The sequence below is a fragment of the Dinoponera quadriceps genome, unplaced genomic scaffold (genome assembly GCF_001313825.1).
Source record: "Dinoponera quadriceps isolate SergipeBrazil2010 unplaced genomic scaffold, ASM131382v1 scaffold942, whole genome shotgun sequence".
In the NCBI taxonomy this organism is placed as follows: Eukaryota; Metazoa; Arthropoda; class Insecta; order Hymenoptera; family Formicidae; genus Dinoponera; species Dinoponera quadriceps.
In genome coordinates this window covers 789,682-810,842 of record NW_014555154.1, presented here as the reverse complement: position 1 = coordinate 810,842, position 21,161 = coordinate 789,682, and the positions used below count along the sequence as shown (strand labels likewise).

Below are 21,161 nucleotides of genomic sequence, written 5' to 3'. Positions count from 1 at the left end.
GTTGGAAAAGCGCCGCTCGGCGCGCAGCGTCTTTTGTCCGTCGGTTAATTTTTCGAGAGTGCGACGCTCATGACGTCGGTAAACCGTTCCCGGTCGAAGAGCACATCGAGAAATCGTCGACTGGCACGCTCACGAGAGACGATTCCGAAATGAAAAGTAAACCTCGCTCGACTTAGAAGTTGCGATTTATCACTTATTTATTTATTAACGGTAAATTATAAAGCCTGAGGGAAAGAAAAGGGGAAAAAATATAATTAGCGCGGAAAATGCTCATGCGATGCAAATAAAGAAACGAAAGAATTTCGCGACGGCTCGGTGTCTTCGCACGAAGCGTGCTGCTCACCCGGTATAAGCCCCGGTAATTTCATAACGACTTGACTTCCGAGCATCTTCTTTCCTGTCGCCGGATGCCAACAAAGAAACATGAAAGTTAGTCCCACGTTTCTCGCCGCTCGCCGGGCGTCAAATAATTCAATCGCGGATTGGTGATATATTTTCGACGGGGGATCTTCCGCGTGCACATGAGGAATTCACCGACAATACCGGCACCCCGATGATAAATTGATATTGCGACACGTTTTTATTAATATTTAAAACGCCCGAAGCGAGGACGAATTCGCGGGAATCGTATTGTTCGCACCGATGCGCCGTTCCATATTAATGGCACGTGTAAACGCTCGCGGTTAATTACAAGTTCTCGCGCACAATTTATTACGTCACATTACGCAACGTGATTATGATTGACATCCTCGGGAGAAGCGGAGGTTAACGAGAGACGGAGACAGAGACAGCTGAGAAGCAGAGAGACTCGCCGGAGAGTATCATATTTTGTGTGCGACTCATTTTTGCTCCTTCGCGTGATTAGAACCTCCTAGTCGCTGTTGCGTCACACCTACTTTTCTGTCGCATGCATTTTTATTGTGTTTTACTTTACGTAACCAACACGGCGTTCAGATCATAATGAAGAACGAGTGTCTCGCGAAGAACGACGTCTTGTTTATCGCTGAGCAAATTCTGATACAACGAAGATAAACGGGAAAAAGTCTCAGTGCGACTCAATGAGAACCAGATGAATATTCGATGCACCGAGAAACTCATTTGGTTGACTTAAACAAAATGTTTGTTCGGATATGAGCAAACAAATGTTTCAGTGGTGAGAACCAACATTTGTTGCTCCGAACCCAAAAGTTATCCGAGTCGAAATTTAAAAATTCTACATTTCGAGCGGAGAAAACGGCAATAACTTTCCCATTTGTAGTACCAAAGAAGCACAATTGGAGACCTTTGAACGCTTAATGTGGAACTAAATTAGACTTAAAGTAGGACTGAAATTTCGACTCGGGTAGGTTCACTGAACGAAACCTTTTTTGTTCTCGTCTCAGAGAACCAAACTTTGGTTCTCGCAACCGAAATATTCATCCAAACAAGCGGTTTCTCTGCACGGAGAAGAAAGATCGGTCGAATTAACGTGATAATGAACGAGACAAACGCGTGTTTCGGTCGGAGGAAACGGAAGGTTTCATTTTCACGAGCTAAATTTGATTCTTAGAAGCAGAAATTCTGCTCCCTCCAAGCGGAACGCGCTTCAGTTCGTTCACTTAACCGATCCTTTTTTCCCCCGTGTATTACCGTGATCGAGAACATTCGTGTCTGAATATTTCAAACTTGCTCGAGACAAGCGAGAAAATCGGACTGAATGGAAATCTCCCGCAGGAATCTTTCCGTTCCCACAACCGGCTTCCCCGTTTGGTCCCCGTTCTTCCCAGACGACGGAAAGTTCAGTTACACCAACGGGATTGTTTTCTTTCTTTCTCCGTGCAAATACCCGAGCCGATTCATAAGCAGCTGCGATTCTCGCCGAACAATTCCAACCGAAGTATCTCCGTTCGCGCGTCCGCGATCCGAAATCCATCCAGGCGAAAAATCCTTTTTCGCGTCGCGCCGGAAAATCGCGGTTGAATCGCTCGCCTTATCGCTCGCCGGTGCTCCGCCAGGTTTATTACAGGTGTGCCACCTGCGGCACACAGGCCCGCAGGTTTGCGACGTGCACGTACGTAACACGGGTACGCATTCGCCGAGTCGGCTCGTTCCGTTTTATCAGTTAGCACGACTCGAACGAGCGAACGCACCAATGAACGTACGTATGTACGAACGAACGAACGAAGCGGCGCGCGTTGTCCCACATTTTCAGTCGCACGTACACGACAGCGCATACCGCAGGTGCCTGTCAATCGTTCGTTCGTTCGTTCGTCCGTCCGTCCGTTCGTTCTCTCTCGCGGCATATCCTAGATATTCCGGTCTCGGATTCGCCGCCGTGGCGGAGGTCCGCGCGGACACCGCGCCGCGAGACCAGAGTCGCATCGTGCCTCGTCGCACGCGGATGCACCGTCGCCGTCGCATCCGCCGTCGTCCTCCCGTTGCCGCTCCGCAGTCAACGCGACGATGTTTCCGGAAGCGAGGGCTTTTTCAGCCACCGCCGCCGCCGTCGTCGTCATCGTCGTTCGCCGCAGGTGCGTCGAACGGTAAGATCGAGATCGCACCTGGGCGATCGTGTGTGTGCCCCGTCAAACCCGCCGAATTCGTACGTGTCGCTGTGTGCGAGGTGGCCGAGGTGCGTGCGTGCGTACGTGCGTGCGACTCACGTCGGTTGGTCGGCCGCTCGGCCGTGTCAACCGCCGCCGAATGCAGAGGAGCGAAGGTAATTAATCAGTCGAAGGTGGGTTCTTCTTTGGCGGTTCCCGTCATTCGGGATTTACCGACTCTGCAGTCTCGGTATTCCGGGCGCATAGCGTGCGCTAATATAATATAAGTGCTCCTTTGATGCTACACAGGGAATTTCGTCCTCTGGAACGGAAATTTTACTTCTGCGTGAAGTTTTCGAGTGGATAAAACGGCAATAACTTCCCCACTTGTAGCACCAAACGAGCACGATAGGAGACCTTCAGACACCTAACGTAGAATTAAATTAGACTTAAACTAGGACTAAAGTTTCGACTCGGGCACGTATCCGGAATACGGGCCTTCAGTTTGGGCTCGTTCGGCCGGCCGGTCGTCCGCCTTCTTCTTCGTTCGCCCAGATTCTGCCGAGCGATCGCTCGCCTCGGAGAGAGACGTCCGTTGCGCGTTTGTTTCCAGCTGATTTCCATCCGGCGTGGCGCCGCGTGCGCCGCGATCATCGTAATTAGCATGCGGCTATTGTTCAAATTAACGATCGACGCGCTCGACGTGGCTGTCGTAAATTCCGCCGGCCGATAGTTTCGCTGCGTCTCCCGACGGCCGCAATCGCACGCATCCCTGCGCGCCCACTTGCCGCGCGATAAGTCACTTTACGACGAATAATTGCGCAGCGACTTTTACTCACGTACGCGCGCGCGCACGCGCCGTCTACTTTTCGCCCGTGAATCTCTGACATCTCCGATGAGTCGTCGCCGACGTCGTTATCACGGCGGCCGTGTGTAATCGTGAGATACGATAAGACGACTCCTAGATAACCACGGTGACCCATTTTATCGCGCGAAGAAAATCAGATGCATAGCAGGCTGGAACAGTCTTCAGATTTTAATCGCAGGGAGCGGTCATGTGCGATTAGGGTGAGAGAGATGGAGGAGGCGGGAAACGGGAAAAACGGGAAAAACTGGACGGACCAGAGGTAAACGTTGACTTCGTTTGCGTTTTATCGAGCCGTTATTGCGAGCGAAGCGCCTTTACGAGCTCGCAGCTCGATCATTTCTCCGGGGACTTCTGCGAGATTCTCTCGTCGTCTGATTTACGGGTCGTGCGTCTCGTCCGTTTTACGGAGCGGGACAGAAACGTTTAATCATGCAAAAATCGACGGGCCCGCGAAGATCGGCCCGTAACGACCGGATCGATGACCCTGCTCGAACGAGCGTCTCGTCTTACCTGAGTGATTCATCGATCATTGGGGCTCGCATCGACCGGGTGTGCGACACGAACAGCGAACGAGATAACTTTTATCGGGCTGCGCGCACACTTTCTGCGCGCGGCTTTTTTTTTCCCCCGAAGCTCTCTCTTTTTTTTTCTGCCGCCGGAAGCCGAACCGCTTGTCCCGAGACGAAATTTTGGTCCTGCGTTAAGTCTATTTAGCTTCGCATTAAGTCTTCGAGTGGAGAAAACGGAAATAACTTCCCACTTTTAGCATCAATGGAGCACAAGAGTTAGGAGTGGAAGACCTTTGAAGACTCAACGTAGAACTGAATACGCTTAATGTAGAATTAAAACTTCGATCGGGATAGCATAGTGAGAAGGAAGAAGAAAGGGGAGGGGGGAGGGAATACCGGAACATATTTGTGCAGCTTGGAGGAATTCGCGAATGCAAGAGATTTACAAGCCGCGCCAGCGAGAAGCGACCGTTAAAACTCTTCCCTCGTAAAGTTCGATCCGCTGCCGCGCCGCAGCGTTCGAATTCCGCGAGGACGGATGCGTGCCACGCATCGTTAGAACTCCTTCGTGACACAGCCATAGTGGTTTCCGGCCGCAGACATCCAACGGCGCTTCCGGTTTCCAGCCCTCCATCGCCGCGCAATGAATAGGGGAATTAGTTGATTTCGCGTTGTCAGATGCAATCGCCGTCCGCCGTCGTGCAAATTTCGCCGCGGCTTTTTCGCTTTCCTCCCTTTTATTTCTACCTTCTCCCTCGACAACGAGCCTTGATTATGACGGTATATTCGCGCGTACATTTCGGTGCGCGCATGTGACGCACATGTCGCGAAATCGGCGCGCCCGTTTATAAATGTTTTCATAACGCGATTCCGTTTATCACGTAAAAAAGAGCCGGGACTACGCGAGATATCGCCGGGTATATAACGGAGGATCTGGGAAACCGTAATAACGAGCAGCGATTCTATTTCATCTGCTAACGCTACCGTTATCAAGCAGCTTCTCTCTCTCTCTCTCTCTCTTTCTCTCCCTCCCCCTCTCTTTCTCACTTACTCCTCGCGTTACGCGTGTTCGCGAGCTGCGAGTCGCGCTAATTGATTATCGAGATGTCCGCAGACTTCTCAACGCGTGCGGAAGGTGCGTTCGACGTTCCACGTGCAAAAACGTACGAATATCCGTCGCGTTGATGAGATACAAAGTCTCCGAAACGACGAACGTTTCCCCCGCGGGAAAACCCGTTTTTACCGGACACCCGTTGGATAGCAGCTCGCGTTAACAGTTCTGTTATTGTACGCGGGTGTAACTTGACGACAGGTGTAGAGACGCGACCACGTACACGGTGTCCTGCGACGAGCGTTTCGCTTTCACGTACCGTCGTGTTTTCGCGTGTTTCAACGCGCTATGCGTTCCCGCTTTCCGATTCGACGCGAGATTTTCCGCTGTGCGCGGACGACGTTCGTGGTATGCGCGATTTGCATCTTCGTATGCTGCAATGGAGTTAGCACATCAACGCGCTTTCGCGTCTCGATTTTGAAGCGGAAAATCGCGACCCGCGCGAAGGAAACGAGATTTTATTCGGGGGATTGCGTAAGGTAAAAGTGCACTGAAAAAGAGGATTCGGTAAGGATTGTTAAAATTTGGTGAATATTTGCCGAACGAATATTTGATCGCAGCCGAATAATTTAGTTTTGTATATTGTATATACATGCAGAAAAGAAATAGTCTTAAATCAATGATATTTTCACACATACAAGCGAGAATATTGTAATATTCTTTTCCCGATCTTTCGCTAATTTGCACAGACCCGTGCATATATGTTTGCTCGATTTGCGTCGTTGTTCGCGTTATTCGAGACGTCGAGCCTCCGTTTTCTGCGTAATCTGCATGATCCAAAGTTTCCGTAACGCGCTCTCGAAGTCGCGCATTCGTACACACGAACGCCTCGTGAGCGCGAAGCCGAACAACAGAGCCGCACCACACCTGTAACAGACGGAATACATTAATGAATCCTTCCTCACCTGACTATCGGTCACCTGACTCATTTCCGGCCGGGCTGAAAAGCCCCCCGGTACGCTGAAAATCGCCGATACACAATTGTACCTCGCGCGCATCCGCTGCCGAGATGTAATCACGGAGCGCGAACAAAAAGCCCGTCATTGTCGTTGCGCGTTTGCGGGGAGCGGTGAAAGTTAAAACGGTGAACGTCCAACCGTCGCATATTTTCATATTTACTTCGTCCATTCGCGGCGCACGGATCGCGAGTGCGTGCGTTTGTTTGGAATCCACGGGTTTAAAAAAATCCAGAAAATGTGTGGAAAATATGTAAGAAATTGTCACGAACGATTGCCGAGAAATCGCCAGATAATTGCCGGGATTAAAGGTCGATGTAACGTGCGGAAAGTATGCGATAAGTTATCACCGCTGTCAGCGCTATTATCGCTCGGAGACGTTCCCGTTAACGTTTCATCAGATTGGAATGTTCATACTTGGTCAATGGAATAACTAAGTCGCGCCCCGCTCGGGCGATTGCTCCATAAATAGCGCAAAATATACGGCTCGGTGCGGCGGGGTGGACGAAAGAAAAAGAAAAGAGAGGAAGAAAGCAAAACGGTGGAACCAGTCCGGTGCAAGGTGCAACACGTGCTGTGTCCGACAGCTGTTTTCCGGTTTAAGTTCGGACGTTAAGTCCATTTTTAATTTCGCGCCTGGACGCACCTCCAAATAATCATTATTATATCGTGACACACATACACACGGGCAGAGGGCGGGTGGATCCTACCGTCAGTTACGAACTCGAAAGTCACTCATCGAAACGCGCACGGTTTATTCAAGCGTGCACGCAGACTACGTCGAGTCTTGGAAAACACGCGAGACGGAAGTCGTAGGTCGCTGTGAAAATCACGTACGCGCGTTTCATTTCACTCTGAATAAAAAATTATTTGTGGCGCCTAATATATTTTATAGTAGTAGCGACATACATGGTAAGATTATTATCACTGGCGTTATAGTAACTTGCTAGAAAAATGGTTCTCCTATTTTTGTGGTTAAAATAAAATAAAGGTATATTTGGAGACGAAAATAACTGTAATTTTCTACCAGTGTGTTCAGAAAAAAAAGCCTTAAATCAATGATAAATATTCTCATATATAAGCAAGAATATTATATTTTTAGAAGATTTACAAATTTCAATACAAATTTCATCACAAATCAAGACTAAAAATCTAAGAAGATTATAATATTCTGGCTTATATGTGAGAACATCTACCATTGATTTGAGACTAATTTTTTCCCGTGTGCTTATTACACTTAACGGAAACGTCCTTCGGACGACGATAATACGTTATGATCGGTCTGAACGTCGCTTTGCAGATAGTTCGACGTTTCCGCTCGATGTAAGAAACGGGGAGAGGAAAAACGGCAAAGTAGCGGCAAATTTTGCGTCGACCAGCAGGCCGATCTAAGCCGGCGCGATGGAAGACGAGGACTTCGGTTTCACGAGGAGGACCGACAACGTCCTGAGGAAGGTGCGCACCGTTAGCGGCAATGAGAAGCCTGACGACAGGAAAACGTTTCGCGACGACGGACGACTGACATGTTCTCTGCCTAAGGTCGGTCCGTTTCTCATCCGTCCATAATATGAAGGATTCTTCAAGTATGTTCCTTTATGAACGTTAATAATCTGAGAGCCCGATGAGAACTCACAAGTGAATGGACGAATAAATCGATGGTCTCGTAACGATTTTCCGGGAGCATACGATTTTAGAATTTTACGAAAACGTTTGTAGAAACGTAACAATTATCCTGCTAATCGGTCTAAATTGTAACGTTCATCTAAGGTAAAAATACCAATACCCAAAGGCACGTACGTAAACCTGAACACTCTTATTGTTTTGGTCTTTAAACACGAATATCTAAACTTTCAACATAGAATATGCGTATATATTTAATACTTAATAATAATAATATTTTCATTTCAACGTTCTACGCTTATAAAATTTGTCCACTGAGCTCTGAGACATTCCATATATTCTATATTGAATATTTAAATATTCATATTTAACCGTTTGAGTGCCAAGGGCCTTTCTCATTTCCCGATCGAAACTTGCCAAGCGGCGCGATAGCGCTTGTTATATTCCGTGTCGAAACTTGCCAAGCGGCGCGATAGCGCTTGTTATATTCCGTGTCGAAAATTGCCAAGCGGCGCGATAGCGCTTGTTTTATTCCGTGTCGAAATTTGCCAAGCGACGCAATTGCGCTGTTTTCAGCTTACATGCAATAATCATTTCATATCTTTTTTTACCGAAGATTGAAAGGTCACCGTAAAGTTGTGCATCGAGAAAAACCGAGCCTGTGATTATGGGCTTCGCAGCCCAGAGCGTTGCAGTTTTCAGAAGAGAACAGAAGAAGCGCGATCGCGCCGCTTGGCACTCAAACGGTTAAAGACCGGAACAATAAGAATGTCTAGATTAAGATACATGCCCAGATATTAGTATTTTTACTTGGGTGTTTTCCATTATTCAAGAACTGTCGAAATGTACGTCATTCAGACGCGGAAAACATTTGAACGCGCGCTCCTTGAAACATTGACGTGTACGCGAGACTCGGGGCTCCTTAACATGCGCGTTATGGAAATACGAGAGCAGATTGACGTCTACAGCTCGATAAAATGCCATTAGACATCGGAAGTCGTTGGCGGTGGTGGTGGATCAACGACACCAGCGCCTCCGACCGCGGCCGGAAGCGACGGCCGTGAACGCGCGTCAACCGCCGGCTCAGTCGTGCCCAACACGCCGGACATACCGAACGTAGTGGAGTACCATCTTAAAGTGAAGCCTAGGTCAACTACGAGGCACTACCGGCTCGATAACGTTCCCGTGAGTAGCGGCTCTCGTGGAGAGCGCGTTTGAGGTCGCAGGTTTCTGGCGAGAGACGGTCGTCGTCGAACTGACGTTTCCATTAGTGCGTTGTCGACGATTCCGAATAACGTTTCGTTAGTTCGTCGGGACTCGTCACTGTCGATCGTTTTGAATATCTAATCACTGTTGTGCAGCGTCAAATTGAATACTTAACTGCTCTCTCTCTCTCTCTCTCTCTCTCTCTCTCTCTCTCTCTCTCTCTCTTCCCTTTAACATTATTTATTCCCCATTAGTCTGCTCTTTTTAGCTGGAAATTGGCTGTACTACTTCAAGAAGTTTATGTACACATTGATGCGTATGAAGTTCTCACGTTTCAGTATGTGTAAATTTCTTGAATTAGTGTAATCAGTTCAGTTAAAAAGAACAGACCACACATGTCAGAAATTTACATCCGACTGACGAACAAAAGAAAGAGCCGTTAGTCCGCTTCTGTTGTCAGCTCGAATTCTTTTCAGACGGCACGCAACAACTTTTGACATTTTCTTGTTATGCGTTGTCGTATTTAGACGCGAGGTCCCAAGTTAACACACACAAATGAAAATACAATAAAAACACCAGGATATATATCAGCGAGCAAAAGTTCAACGTCTCCAAATACGTACAACGATCAAAACAAAGAGTCTGTCGCCAAAAGAAAGCGATTGTTACCCAAATAATTAAATTTTAATTCAAATAATTAAATATATTTCTACAGTTTATATATATATATATATATATATATATGTATATATATATAATCACTGATGTTTCATTAATTTTATTCATGCAGCGTCCTCGAATTTCTTTTTGTTCGGAGAGAGTTCTCGTTAGTTAAATCACGCGAAGGCGACCGTTCCTCTGACCCGACAATTAAAATTTGAGGAGGAAGTCGCGTCAGCTGGCGGCGATTAATCGATTTAAGAGATATGAATTTGAAACACAGAGGGACCAGTCTCGGGAAGAAATGAAGGAGGAAGAGAAGAAGAGCGCCGTCGACGAAGACAAAGATCTCGCGTGGAAGCTGACGCGATTGTCCATGAACAACGCGTACGAGGGCTCCACCGATCTGCCGCAGATGTTTCAGGTATAGTTTCCCCGCGGGGACTCGATGCGCTTGAGAATGCTCGCGCTGATATTTACTCTATACCTGTTCCGGTAACGCGTAGACTCTCGGAACTTAATTGACGATGCATTAAATCAGGAAAGATATGCAGACGCGCACCAATAATATAAAAAATATAAAACAATGAGAAGGTTCCTTGATATTCAACCAACTAAATTGGATAAGTGGCAAGGGACGAATGAGAACCGGCATGTTGACACGTTGGTGCGCCAAAAATTTTAAATTAATATTTTCGTGTTTTCTGCAATACGATGTTCAAACGCGGAATACGCGTTTTTGAGGAGAGAATACTCGCCGGGAACGGGTTTCCTGTTCAAATTTACATGGGGAAAAATGTGATTGCATTAACCAGAGAGGGAACAACCAGATGCTTTCTAGTTGAAGGAAACAGAATTTCTTATGACCCTGATGTGGCTCTTATAGTTGGGAATTCTGTTTTCTTCAACCAAAATGCATCTGATTGTCCCCTCTTTCAGATTAATACAACCAAACTTCTTTCCCATATAAGAATCGCTATGTGACGGGCGTGTACGAGTCGTATTAGGTGACGCAAGACGCGAAGCGATCGGCGCTTCGAATTTCGAACGCTGGAATTCCTAGGCGAAGCCGGTGAAGGAAACGGCCGTTACGATTTCAAGGTCTCGGTGGTCGGTCCTCGGACGGTCTGTTTCGCGTCGGAGACTTTAGCCGGGCCCTTTGCAGGTGAGATACCTCGGCTCCCACGATGCCAGAGGCCTCTGGGGCATTAAGCACACGAGGAAGCCCGTCGATAACATGGTCTCGGCGGCGAAGGCCTTGCCGACCAACACGATGCTTCCTCTCATCAATCTGGTGGTCTCTCAGGGTGGAGTTACTTTGTCGCCGTTGGACAAGAGGAAGCAGGACCCGGGCTCGTCTAAAAGGTATCCGATCGATACGATCTCCTACGGGGTGCAGGACCTCGTCTACACCAGGGTCTTCTCCATGATAGTCGTCCAAGAGACAGACAATATCCGGAGAATCGCGCCGTTCGAATGCCACGGTTTCGTTTGCGAGTCCAAATATCACGCGAGACAGCTGACGCACGCGCTCGCTACCGCCTTCGAAATTTACTCCAGGATTGTACGAGCTCAGGGCAAGCTGGCCGAGGTCGGCGGCAACACCGTGAAGAAGCGATTAGCCATCGACCTGAGGAGTCCCGAGGAGATCGAGGCGGATCTCACGACGGACTCCGAGGCATAGCTGCGGAATTATCGTTGTCTTTCGTTAAGCTACTTGGTAAGACGCGAGTAGACGCGGGCATTTGGCCGGAAAAGTTTGTCTCGGAAAATTAGCTCGCTTCCGACGATGATGAGGAAGTGGGAGATTTATTTTTACGGGTATTCATACGCGACGAAGATATCTTTCGGAAGGACGACACAGGGTAAAAAGTTTTATCGCTGGATTTCCGGCGAATGTCTCCGCGATTTGTCGGTGGTCGTTAATTCTTCGGGTGTCGCAAATCTCACGAACGCTTGTACGACGTTACTTGAAATTGAGTTGAAAGGTACGTACGGATGCGGAAGATCTAACTCGACGTGAGATTTAATATATGTACTTTACTATACTCAAAGATAAGTTTGTTGGAATGTATTTTTAGAGAATTACGCGTTAGTTTAGCTTTGTATATGCATATATAAGCGTACTTTTCTATTTATAATATAACATAAATAGGAAGAATATTATTAAATATATAATTCTGTAAATAGCCACGTGGAGTACAATCAGAGAGAATCCTTATATGGAGTATCGTTATCGTAGATAGATTAGGCGCGTTCTTACCAATATCGCGTATGCAAAGCGTTTTTATACCGTATCCCGTTTGAGAAGAGACGACTGCTAAAAGTGCATCTTAATGCGCAATTTTCTTTGATTCTTCTTCCAATCTTCTGATCGATGATCCGGAGAACAGAGAGTGTGTTATTCGATTTAAGTTCATTTATTTAATAGCCGAGATGCTGCATCTGTGTACGCATTCGAAGACGAGACGATCCTCGGGGACATCAGGACGTCGTTACGTGGATATGTGTGTTCGTATAATTGTTGCTTCGTTTAATATTTTATCGGCATCGCGAAAAGCTGGATGGGCTGTCCCGCCTGTCCAAGACATGATGGCTAGCTATCCAAAGATATCGAATAGAAAACGACGGAACGCGATGGAGTTGCGGATGGTGTTTCACCGAGACACGTCGCGACAACTTGCGCGATTTCGCGACAATTTCTTGTCTTCTTTTTGCCGATCAACGGTCGACGAATCGGGCGATGATATTGGATCTATCCCTAGCCGCTTTATGTGTGCGTGTGTGTCCCTAAGTTTAAGCCGTTATTACTCCGAAATCACAAATTGCACATCGGTGGAGGATTCATTCGTTCCGGAAGGCCTCCGCCGTTCTGTTCAACGCGCTTTTGTTTCTAATATCTTAGTCGTTAGAAGTTAAGTTCGTTTTAGATTAAGTTAGAGACCAATCAATCGATACATATCAGTCACTGTACCGCGCGCAGTGTTGTCAGCTACGACGACGCTCCCCTTACCGCAATTTTGTACATTGCTTCGCTTTAGTTCGTAAGCTCTTTTCGTTCTAGTAGTACCTTTCCGTTTCCTCGCGACACCGCTGCATGTCTCACGACGTTTCGCGCACCTTAGGCTTGGGACATTCGTGTAACACTTCGTATAATCACACCGGGCCTCGTGCTTTCGTTAGCTGGCAGTATTTTACACGTGTATTCGACCTGTACTTACGTTGTTAATTGTGAGCGATAAAGCGTATCAACAGGATTCACTGTGGATTCTTGGAGAACCTCCCCTCAACACGACGACTCGTTGCGGGTATCGCGCTTTGTATTCAAATCAGCCGGTCCGATCTTTCGTAACATTCCTCGTTTTATTCGACGTTAATTACAGAATAGGATCATCCGAGATACTCTCGCGCTAACACTTGCATCCTACCGTTCACGTGCGACCCGCACCGTACATGACTTTGTCTTGCGCGCGAGACGCAACGTTTTACGTCCGACCAATAATTTAAACTTGCGTTAACTACACGAAAGCGAGCCGACGAGCGACCTACGAGAAGCAACGAGTACCATAAAACACTAAATGAGCGTTCGGTCGATCGTGGGAGGCCGGCGTGATTGATTCCACGCGCAATCGCGACACCTCGCGCAGGGCTCCCTTCTGAACGAGGAGAAACGAGACTCCCCTTCAGTAATGTCGGAACAATCTCTCGCGATCCACCAGTCTCGAGCTCCTCGTCGGCGGTTTCTTCGACACCGGACTCTGGACTTCGGACTCGGGAGTTTTCGTGGCACTCTCCTTCCCCCGTTCCAGGTCCGCTTCTTCTTCCTCCTCTATCTCCTTGCCAATTTCCTCGTTCAACGCGTAGTACTTTTCCGACTCTTCGCATGGTATCGAGCTCTCCGTTCGTGTGCACACGAATGTCGCCTATGTGTGTGTGAAATCGAAAGACACTTGATGAAGTGACCGTTTCCGACCGAGCGGGACTGACGGCGACTAAATAGCTGCTACTTTTAATACCGGCGGCGCTTTTCTTTTAAATCTCATTCTTCGAGAAATACAGTAAGTTTGTAATAACGTGTAATAAAAATAATGATAAAGTATTTGAACCATTTGAACGTCCAATATTACGTGACATGTGTAATTACAACATATTATGTTATTCGATTTCTTTAGATCCAGCACGAAAATAAGCACCGTGTGCCAAGAGCTTAATGTGACGTTCCTTGGCTTTTACTTCTCCCTCGTGATACGACGTAATTGTTAAATGACCCCGGATTAAATTATAAAAATTATATATAAGTTATATAAATTAGAGATTATATAAATTACAAATTATATAATTATAAGCACAAATTATAGAAATAAAATGAAAACCCGCGCGAGAATATCGGGAGTATCGAGGAGACAGGACGCGTTAGGAACTTACCTGATTGAAAACCGTCTCGGCGGGGCAGATGAAGCTCCACCGAATCGCGCCCCTCGCCTGCGGTAGGCACACGTGAAACACTTGACACTCGTTCTCCATGTCGGCGTAGTATCCGTAAATTCTGTCCTGGCATGAGAACGTGTCGACGATGTTCTCGCGGATCAGCGTCGCGTTGTCGGGCAGCAGCAGACCGCCGGTTTTCGACTGCAAGAAAACCGTCATTTCGTTCGGCACCAATTAACTCGGAACAACATGATTTACGGAGCGCGCGATATCGCGAAATACGCGGGATACGCAGAAATCGTGTGAAAACCTTGAATACCGGAGTGGGTCGCTTGGTTTTTGTCTGCTGGGGCAAACTCAGAGCCAGCGCGACGAAGCCGACGAACAGCAGGGCGAGGAGCTTTTCTCGCGCCATTTTCCCGAAACGAGCAGTGTGTTTCACGAGCGAGTAAAATTTCTTTCGTCTTCAGCTGATCGCCGGTGGTCTCTCTCTCTCTCTCTTTCTTTCTCTCGTCTGAGGTCGCGACTGATTCCCTCGGCAAATTTGACGTTTTATTGGAGCTCCGTGTTCGGGGATCTTGAGAAGACTGATGACTCGGTCCGCAGAAGGGTATTATATAGCGAAGTGCGCGTAAGGATCTTGAATATTGTATGAATGGCTGGTTCTTGGTACGTCGGAATCAGTAAGTTCATCACGTTTGGTCTGCCAATGACCATCGTCAGACGTTCGCATCATCCTCGAAGGCCCGATGCAAATGCCGGGCCGCTCTGATGGCCCGATGATGTGCTCATTTGGTAATTTCTATTTGCCTCTTTCCCTCGGAAGCAAAGACGGAGAAGAGTGTGTGCCCGGTTGGATTACACGACATTTTTTTTTATCAATTTACCATTAAATCGTGCGGTTATTTTGTACACGCGGAATTGTTTCGGTTATTTTGAGATCGCCGGAGTCGAAATTTTAGTTTTAAATTAAGTTTAAGTAATTCTACGTTAAGTTTTTAAATGGAGGAAATAAGTTCCCATTTGTAGCATTAAAGAACTTATTGTGCTTCTTTAAGTTTTCAGTGAAGAAAACGGCAATAACTTCCTATTCTTAGTATCGAAGGATCATAACAGGAAACCTTCGAAGATTTAATGTAGGACTAAAATTTTGCTCCTGTCGAGCAGACACCTTGAAAGGTCGCAAATACCTTCGTGCACTCTCTTTTTGAATTCACGACGACATCTTTTTTTCGACAATCGTCTGAGGAATGTCGAGTGATTTATTACGGAACTTACATTGTCTACGAAATATTAAACAACGACACGCTGATAATCTACCGCGATTAGTAGTCAAGCGCGTCCTCTCTCTCTCTCTCTCTCTCTCTGTTCTGTCAAGAGAAAGAGAACAAGTATTATGTCTGAAAGGAACCAAACGTGTTGAATCGCCTATGAGGATCCCGAAGAGGCATCCGTTACGAAGGCCGGATATAAATCACACGGTTGAATCGAGAGTACTCGTGTGTGCGAAAAACGTCAAAGCTCAATTCGGCGCGTCAACTTGAATTTTCGGCATCGACTTTATCGATCATACGAATTCTTCTTCTGTTCTTACAGTAATTTTGCATATTTTTCTCAAGACACGACGGTTCTACTTGGCCACTTTCCAACGAGGGCTTCGAGGGGAGGGTGCCACGCAAATTCGGTCGTCGAAATTCGAGGGCAGTCTCAACCGACGAGCCTTATCTTCGTTAAGGCCGCGTCACGAGCGGCATTTTTTCGGGACGTGAATACTTAAGTTTCTACAGGTTGGTGCGCACCCGCGATTGCGAAATCGACCCTGCTTTTGGTCATCGATCATCATGAGAACGACGAGAAACGCCTGATGGGCATTCGTGCTCTTCGTGCGTGAGCAACGATCTTTCTTTCTCTTTGTCGCGATTCGATTCGAGCTCATTCATTCCTGCCAAAAGAATTTTTATACGAAGGAGAGTTATGAATTTTTGTATGAATTTTTTTCATTTAATTATTATAAGTGTTATTACACTTATATATACCACTACTTGTATATACTACAAGTGGCATATACAATTACAGAAAGATAGTGGAACTAAAATAATTCAAATAATTCTTATTAATATATTATCTATTTTTTTATAATTAACTAAATGGCGGCGAAAGGCACTATGTTGTTATTACCATACTTCGTTAAGCCACTTATAAAGTGTAATTAATTGCCACTAATGAAGTAAGGTAAAAGATACGTGTAACTGCCGTATCTCTGATAGTTCAATCATCGGATAACTTTTTGCGCAATCGATGGAAATCAGCGCGATGATCATCATTTATTGCATTAACGCGCTCTCCCACCTCGAATTCATGCATCTTACAAGTAACGTCGTCCACCCGCCGTTCCATTCGTCATTTCGAGGAGACTTTCGGAGGACACGTTTTTCTCTCGCGAAAGACTTTGTATCTCGGTGGGCGATGCATGGATGCGCCGCAATCACGGCACAAATCTCGTCTGTATATCGCCGAATCGATCAGTAGCAAGGTGAACACCCTGAAAGTATCGCCGCTCTTTAAAGATTCCAGTCGCATTGTCCGTCGCGCCATGACGAGGAATACAAAGATTTCAGGATGGTCCACGCGGTGTGGCTGAGGAAGGTCGTGTGCGATTTGCTCAGCGGGACCGCCGAAGTTTCTCTTTGGCAGCGACGTGACGATTTTTCGTGTCATCTCGTCGATAAGCGCGATACCTGCAGGTCGAGGAGCTCGTGGCAAACGTGAATCGTGAATCTGATTGAATGAATATATAGCTTTTTTTTTGACAATGCTGCAGGACAAATGCGGCGCAATCATTATATAACGAGATCGTAATCTTACTTATATCACTCGTTTCTACTTGGTAAGAGAAAGGGGACATGAGAGAAGCACGAGGAAGACTCGTATACTCGTATAGTTTATTATCAAAAATTTTAGTACGTACAAGGTCCTGTAAAAATTAATTCGTTGTCCTGTCATAAGTTACTATTGTCCTATAAAGAAAATTCGAGGACGTGTAATTTTTTTGTTCTTTCTCGTGCGAGACGAACGTTCGCGCGGAGACGTTCAACTTTTGAGACTTGTTTGCTGTTTGCCGAGTCACGATACGAGTGATAACGTGTTCGCTTACGATAATCACAATAGCTGGGATCCTAACGAATCGCCCGCGCGTACGGCGAGCTAGCGTACAGGTACTCGTAAGTAACTTTGGTATGATTCAAGGCGATAATGAGACGCTCTGGTCGATTGAAGAACGCTGTGGTGTTTCGGTATGTGTGATAATAATTTGACTTTCGCGATCCAGAGAGACCGAAAGGGGAAAAAGAGAGATCCGGATCATCCCTGGTCAATGAAATTCCCGATACGGCGGGACAATAACTTAAATCAATAAATAAATAGGATAAATAACGGATCGTTGCGTCCCGAGCCGAAATTTTACATCCACATCAAGTCTACTTGGTTTTACGTTAAGTCCTCGTTAGGTTTTCCATCGTGCTCCTTTCGTGCTACAAATGGGAAGTGATTTACGTTTTCTCCAATTGAAGACTTAGGCCGGTATTCATAATCGGATCTTACATATAAGACCGTCTTGGGTTCATCTTTAGATGCTGCATGGCTTATTTTATTAGCTACGGAGCATATAAAGGTGAACTTAAGACGGTCTTAAATATAAGATCTGACTATGAATAATCCGGGTTTAACGTAGAACTAAGTGGACTTAACGTAAGACTGAAAGTTCGACTCGGGACTGCGTGTAAACGTGTCAACCTCGGGCTTTCGGACTGAACTCGTTATCTCTACAATAAATAAAGGTCGGTCGTGATATTACGATGAGATTCGCCGATTCGTCGTTCGATTCCCTCGATCCTTCCCGAAGCAGGATCGCTCCCCTATCACTTCCGGCGAGCTCTCGCGCACGCGCGAGGTTCGACGTCATTCCGTGGGCACGTAGGCGCGGTAAGCGAGGTCCATGGGGGTCTCGTTCGACGATCTTCCCCAGTAACCGTGATCGTGGTCGTCGTGGTCGTAGTGATGCTGATGCTGTGCGTGCTCGTAGTAGATCACTTTGGACGGATGGCCCTTCTTCAGCTCCAGCCAGAACCTCGTGGCGTTGATCAGCAGGGAGATGATGGCGATGACGAAGAACTTAAGCTGGAAGTGCGTACTGATGAGCTGCAGCAGCAGGCTGAGTTTCGCTTTCAACAGCATCGCCAGCCCCAGAAGCTTCTGCAGCTGCTTCTTCTTCTTCTTCTTGCCGAACTTGATCTTGCGCGTCTCCTCTGAGGAAAAGAATCGGCCGGGTTAAGAGAAGTGTGACTTTAACGCGCGTTAATTCGCGTAATCGCGCGACGCAGGCGAAGCCGCGCGAAGAAGGACAAATTATGGAGCACTGGCGAGTAACGCGGAGCAATTAGAAACGCAAAAGGCAGCCGAGCAAACTCGTTTTTCAGCAGATACGATCGCCGGCGATGCCCCCCGAGACAAGAATCGGCGCGAATGTATTTATACCATAATGGCCGGCGCAGATTTAATCTCTCCTGTGCGTGAAACTCGGTAGTTAATACTCGGAGCTGGAGCAGCATAATCCGGCAGATGCGAAAGAAGGATGGGGATAGTCGTCGGTCTCCGCTCCGCAGCGAGGAGCTGACCCACAAACCTTAACCCGGAGTGTATTTCGTCTGGCTTACGACGTAATCGGCCGCAGCCGGCGCGCGACTTTCTTGAGGAGTCACGCGGATCGCTTTCGCGCGGCCGAATTTCCTCGCCAGACAGCTATTCGCCACGCTCACCGAGATCGACACGCGTGTGCGATTTTTAATCGTCCTCTCGGCTCGCTCGGTTTCACTCGGTTTCAAGTCGATCGACCCGTCGAATAACGTGCGGATCAATCGGCGAGCACAACACAAACGTCCCGGCCCGGCAAATTGCTCCGTTTGTGTCGCCGGCAATTCGCCACGCTGGAGTACCGTACCAATTTTTTGCTCCAAAAGATAACGAAGATAATGCGCCGGTACCGTTACCGTCCATCTGCCTAAACGAGCTTTTTCGTCGGCCCGCCGATTAATCCCTCGTTAGAGCGATCGCCAGCGTCTCCGCCCGTTCCGCCTGCTTCGCCGAAATGGAATTATTAACTTTCGCGAGTCTCGTGCCCCTCTTCCACCCCCTCCCCGTCCTCGTTCGCCCGCCCAATTCGCGTCTGTTGACTTTTGCTGGAAATGATAGCCGGGACAATGGCGAGAGAGTAATGCGATTTGTTACCGTTACCGTCGATCTGCCCGAACCGGCGACACGCGCGCGCGAGCACAGTCGCGTGCAAACGCTTAAACGCTCGTTATTGACCCGGTGTGAGAGCGATCATGCGTCTTACTTGCGGTTCACCTTCGGGTCTCTCGGTCCCCCTTGCTTTCTCGCTTCTTCCCGGTCTCGCTCAGCGTCAGCCCTAATTCCTGCTCACGCGATCGCGCCCAGCCGGGCGTTAACGTTATGCAAACACAGGATGAGAGACGCGAGGTTCGTTCACCTTTACGTCGTGTCTCGTCTCGTGTGTCGATTTGCTTTGTCGCGCGATCCGGGATACGCGTCGCGCCTTGTTCATTCATAAACCCCATTCAGAATTCGTCTGACGATCGCGCCGATGCTTTCCTTCCGTATCGCTGGCGTTTAACGACTTCGCGCGAGCATCTCCGCCGCCGATTCGATTTATCCTCCGACTGAATGCAAGTAGGACGGTTCTTTCAATGGGCCGCTGATTGTCGCCTCGTAATTTTTCATTACGCGATCGTCGAGCGCTGGAGCGGGGATCGCGCGTGTAGAAATTAATTGTTATTTACGGTTAAGACAGTTCCTGTTCGAGATAGGCCGATTCTCGGTGGTTTTATCTCGCGTCCGCTCTTTCTCGCGCGACTACAACGGCGTCGTTTATGGAAAACTAGGAAAGACGGGTGTAACGGAAGAGAAAATCGGTGATCTCCGGCGTGGCCAGATGAACCGACTTCCTGTCGTTACAATCCTCCAATAAAGGAGGGTTCGTGCGAGATTGGTCGGAGTTAACCCAGGCAGACTTTTGTTCAACGGTGCTTCTCTGGATGTACGTACGAAGGAGAGCCCGACGACGACGACGACGACGCTTTATCATGCGTCCCACACGCCGTCCTGCCGATTAGGAATTTGAATCGCGACGTCGCCGGTCTCGATTTGCGCCGACTTCATTATGCGACATGCCATTCGGTAACGCTTCGCCCATACAAAGGATGACGGCGGATTTATGTAATTTAATACAGTAATTTATCGCGCGTATTATTAAATCCCAGCACTGATGTAATGTTGAAATAATATCATGATATAACTGATGAAATGATTGAAAAGTTGTAATAATTGAAAGAAGTAATTGGAAAATAATTGAAGAATGATTGAGAAGTGAATGGAATAAAATAATAAGAACATTTGGCGAAGATTCCGGGTTGGGGAAGCTTGTGTACACTGCAAATCCAAGTGTTATTTTTACACGCATAAACGTTTAAAAATGACACATTTGACTGAAGCCCTTTTTACAGGCGTTTCTCGCCGTTTTAGGTAACGCCACTTAAAACGTTTAATCGTGTTAAATTATAAGTTTACCAACACGTCCACTCGTGTTTTAAAACGGAGTGACGTGATTTAAAACGGCAAGAAACGTGTGAAAAAAGCCTCAGCTAAAATGACGCACTTGGATTTGCAGGGTAACAGATCGGTGAGGAGACGGTGATTTTATCGCGGGCGATTTTTCATACGCATGAAATATTTAGCCTCAACGAAAAGAAAAGAGATAAATATAATCGTCTCCGAAATTCCCCGCCTCGCCTTTCACATCGACGATCCTGATATCTTCCTGATATCTCACCTATCTCGTCATCCTGAGCCTCGTCCTCCCCGATGATGCCTTCGGCGCCGGTCTCCTGCAGATCGTCGACGACTTCCGCGATAATACCGCCAGCTTGCTCGAGCACCACGCTCATCGGCGGTTGACTCTTCTTCCCGGTAACCTCCCGCTCTATCTGGTCCAGGTCGCGAGCCAGTCTCGTTCTCAGGCAGTTGGCGCTGTTGTCCTCGAATATACACTCCAAGATGCCGCGCTCCTCGTCACGAGCGCTCTGATCCATCGCCTCCTCGCAGTGAGCATGTAGCGCGAGCCCGAGGAGGACTAAGAGGAAGATCGACGTGAGTGTCCTCATAGCCGGTTGGTCCGCCGATTTTCACCGATTTTCGCGACACACTGTC

The 21,161-nt window shown here is 47.5% G+C and overlaps 3 protein-coding genes across 6 annotated transcripts; 1 reads left to right on the top strand and 2 right to left on the bottom strand.

Annotated features, from left to right (window-relative positions):
* The first annotated feature begins 2,212 nt into the window (after positions 1–2,212).
* LOC106743161 lies at positions 2,213–13,125 on the top strand. 4 transcript variants are annotated; one of them, XM_014616740.1, is made up of 5 exons: positions 2,213–2,698; positions 7,267–7,421; positions 8,574–8,771; positions 9,736–9,876; positions 10,618–13,125. In XM_014616740.1, the coding sequence occupies exons 2-5, from the start codon at positions 7,368–7,370 to the stop codon at positions 11,134–11,136; spliced, it is 912 nt and encodes a 303-aa protein (XP_014472226.1). In that variant the 5' UTR covers positions 2,213–2,698; positions 7,267–7,367; the 3' UTR covers positions 11,137–13,125. The 4 variants fall into 4 exon arrangements, with proteins under 4 accessions (XP_014472226.1, XP_014472223.1, XP_014472224.1 ...); XM_014616737.1 differs by having other exon boundaries at positions 7,267–7,505; XM_014616738.1 differs by lacking the exon at positions 2,213–2,698 and adding an exon at positions 3,570–3,649 and having other exon boundaries at positions 7,267–7,505.
* Positions 13,123–14,295, bottom strand: LOC106743163. The gene is made up of 3 exons (XM_014616741.1): positions 14,191–14,295; positions 13,878–14,081; positions 13,123–13,375 (listed from the first exon to the last, which is right to left on the bottom strand). Exons 1-3 carry the CDS (start codon positions 14,293–14,295, stop codon positions 13,136–13,138), a joined length of 549 nt encoding a protein of 182 aa, XP_014472227.1. The 3' UTR covers positions 13,123–13,135.
* Positions 14,296–17,837: 3,542 nt separating this feature from the next.
* Positions 17,838–21,126, bottom strand: LOC106743121. Its single transcript, XM_014616656.1, has 2 exons — positions 20,785–21,126; positions 17,838–18,184 (listed from the first exon to the last, which is right to left on the bottom strand). The coding sequence occupies exons 1-2, from the start codon at positions 21,113–21,115 to the stop codon at positions 17,838–17,840; spliced, it is 678 nt and encodes a 225-aa protein (XP_014472142.1). The 5' UTR covers positions 21,116–21,126.
* Between the last annotated feature and the right edge of the window lie 35 nt (positions 21,127–21,161).

Bases quoted from the DNA above. Each gene is read 5' to 3' on its own strand.
- LOC106743161 (XM_014616737.1), top strand. From the start codon at position 7,368: ATGGAAGACGAGGACTTCGGTTTCACGAGGAGGACCGACAACGTCCTG. The intron at 7,506-8,573 runs GTCGGTCCGTTT...AAATGCCATTAG, and splicing joins TGACATGTTCTCTGCCTAAG to ACATCGGAAGTCGTTGGCGG. The intron at 9,877-10,617 runs GTATAGTTTCCC...GGCCCTTTGCAG, and splicing joins ATCTGCCGCAGATGTTTCAG to GTGAGATACCTCGGCTCCCA.
- LOC106743163 (XM_014616741.1), bottom strand. From the start codon at position 14,295: ATGGCGCGAGAAAAGCTCCTCGCCCTGCTGTTCGTCGGCTTCGTCGCG. The intron at 14,082-14,190 runs GTTTTCACACGA...GTTTTCTTGCAG, and splicing joins GACCCACTCCGGTATTCAAG to TCGAAAACCGGCGGTCTGCT. The intron at 13,376-13,877 runs GTAAGTTCCTAA...ACACACACATAG, and splicing joins CCGAGACGGTTTTCAATCAG to GCGACATTCGTGTGCACACG.
- LOC106743121 (XM_014616656.1), bottom strand. From the start codon at position 21,115: ATGAGGACACTCACGTCGATCTTCCTCTTAGTCCTCCTCGGGCTCGCG. The intron at 18,185-20,784 runs GTGAGATATCAG...TCTTTTCCTCAG, and splicing joins GGCTCAGGATGACGAGATAG to AGGAGACGCGCAAGATCAAG.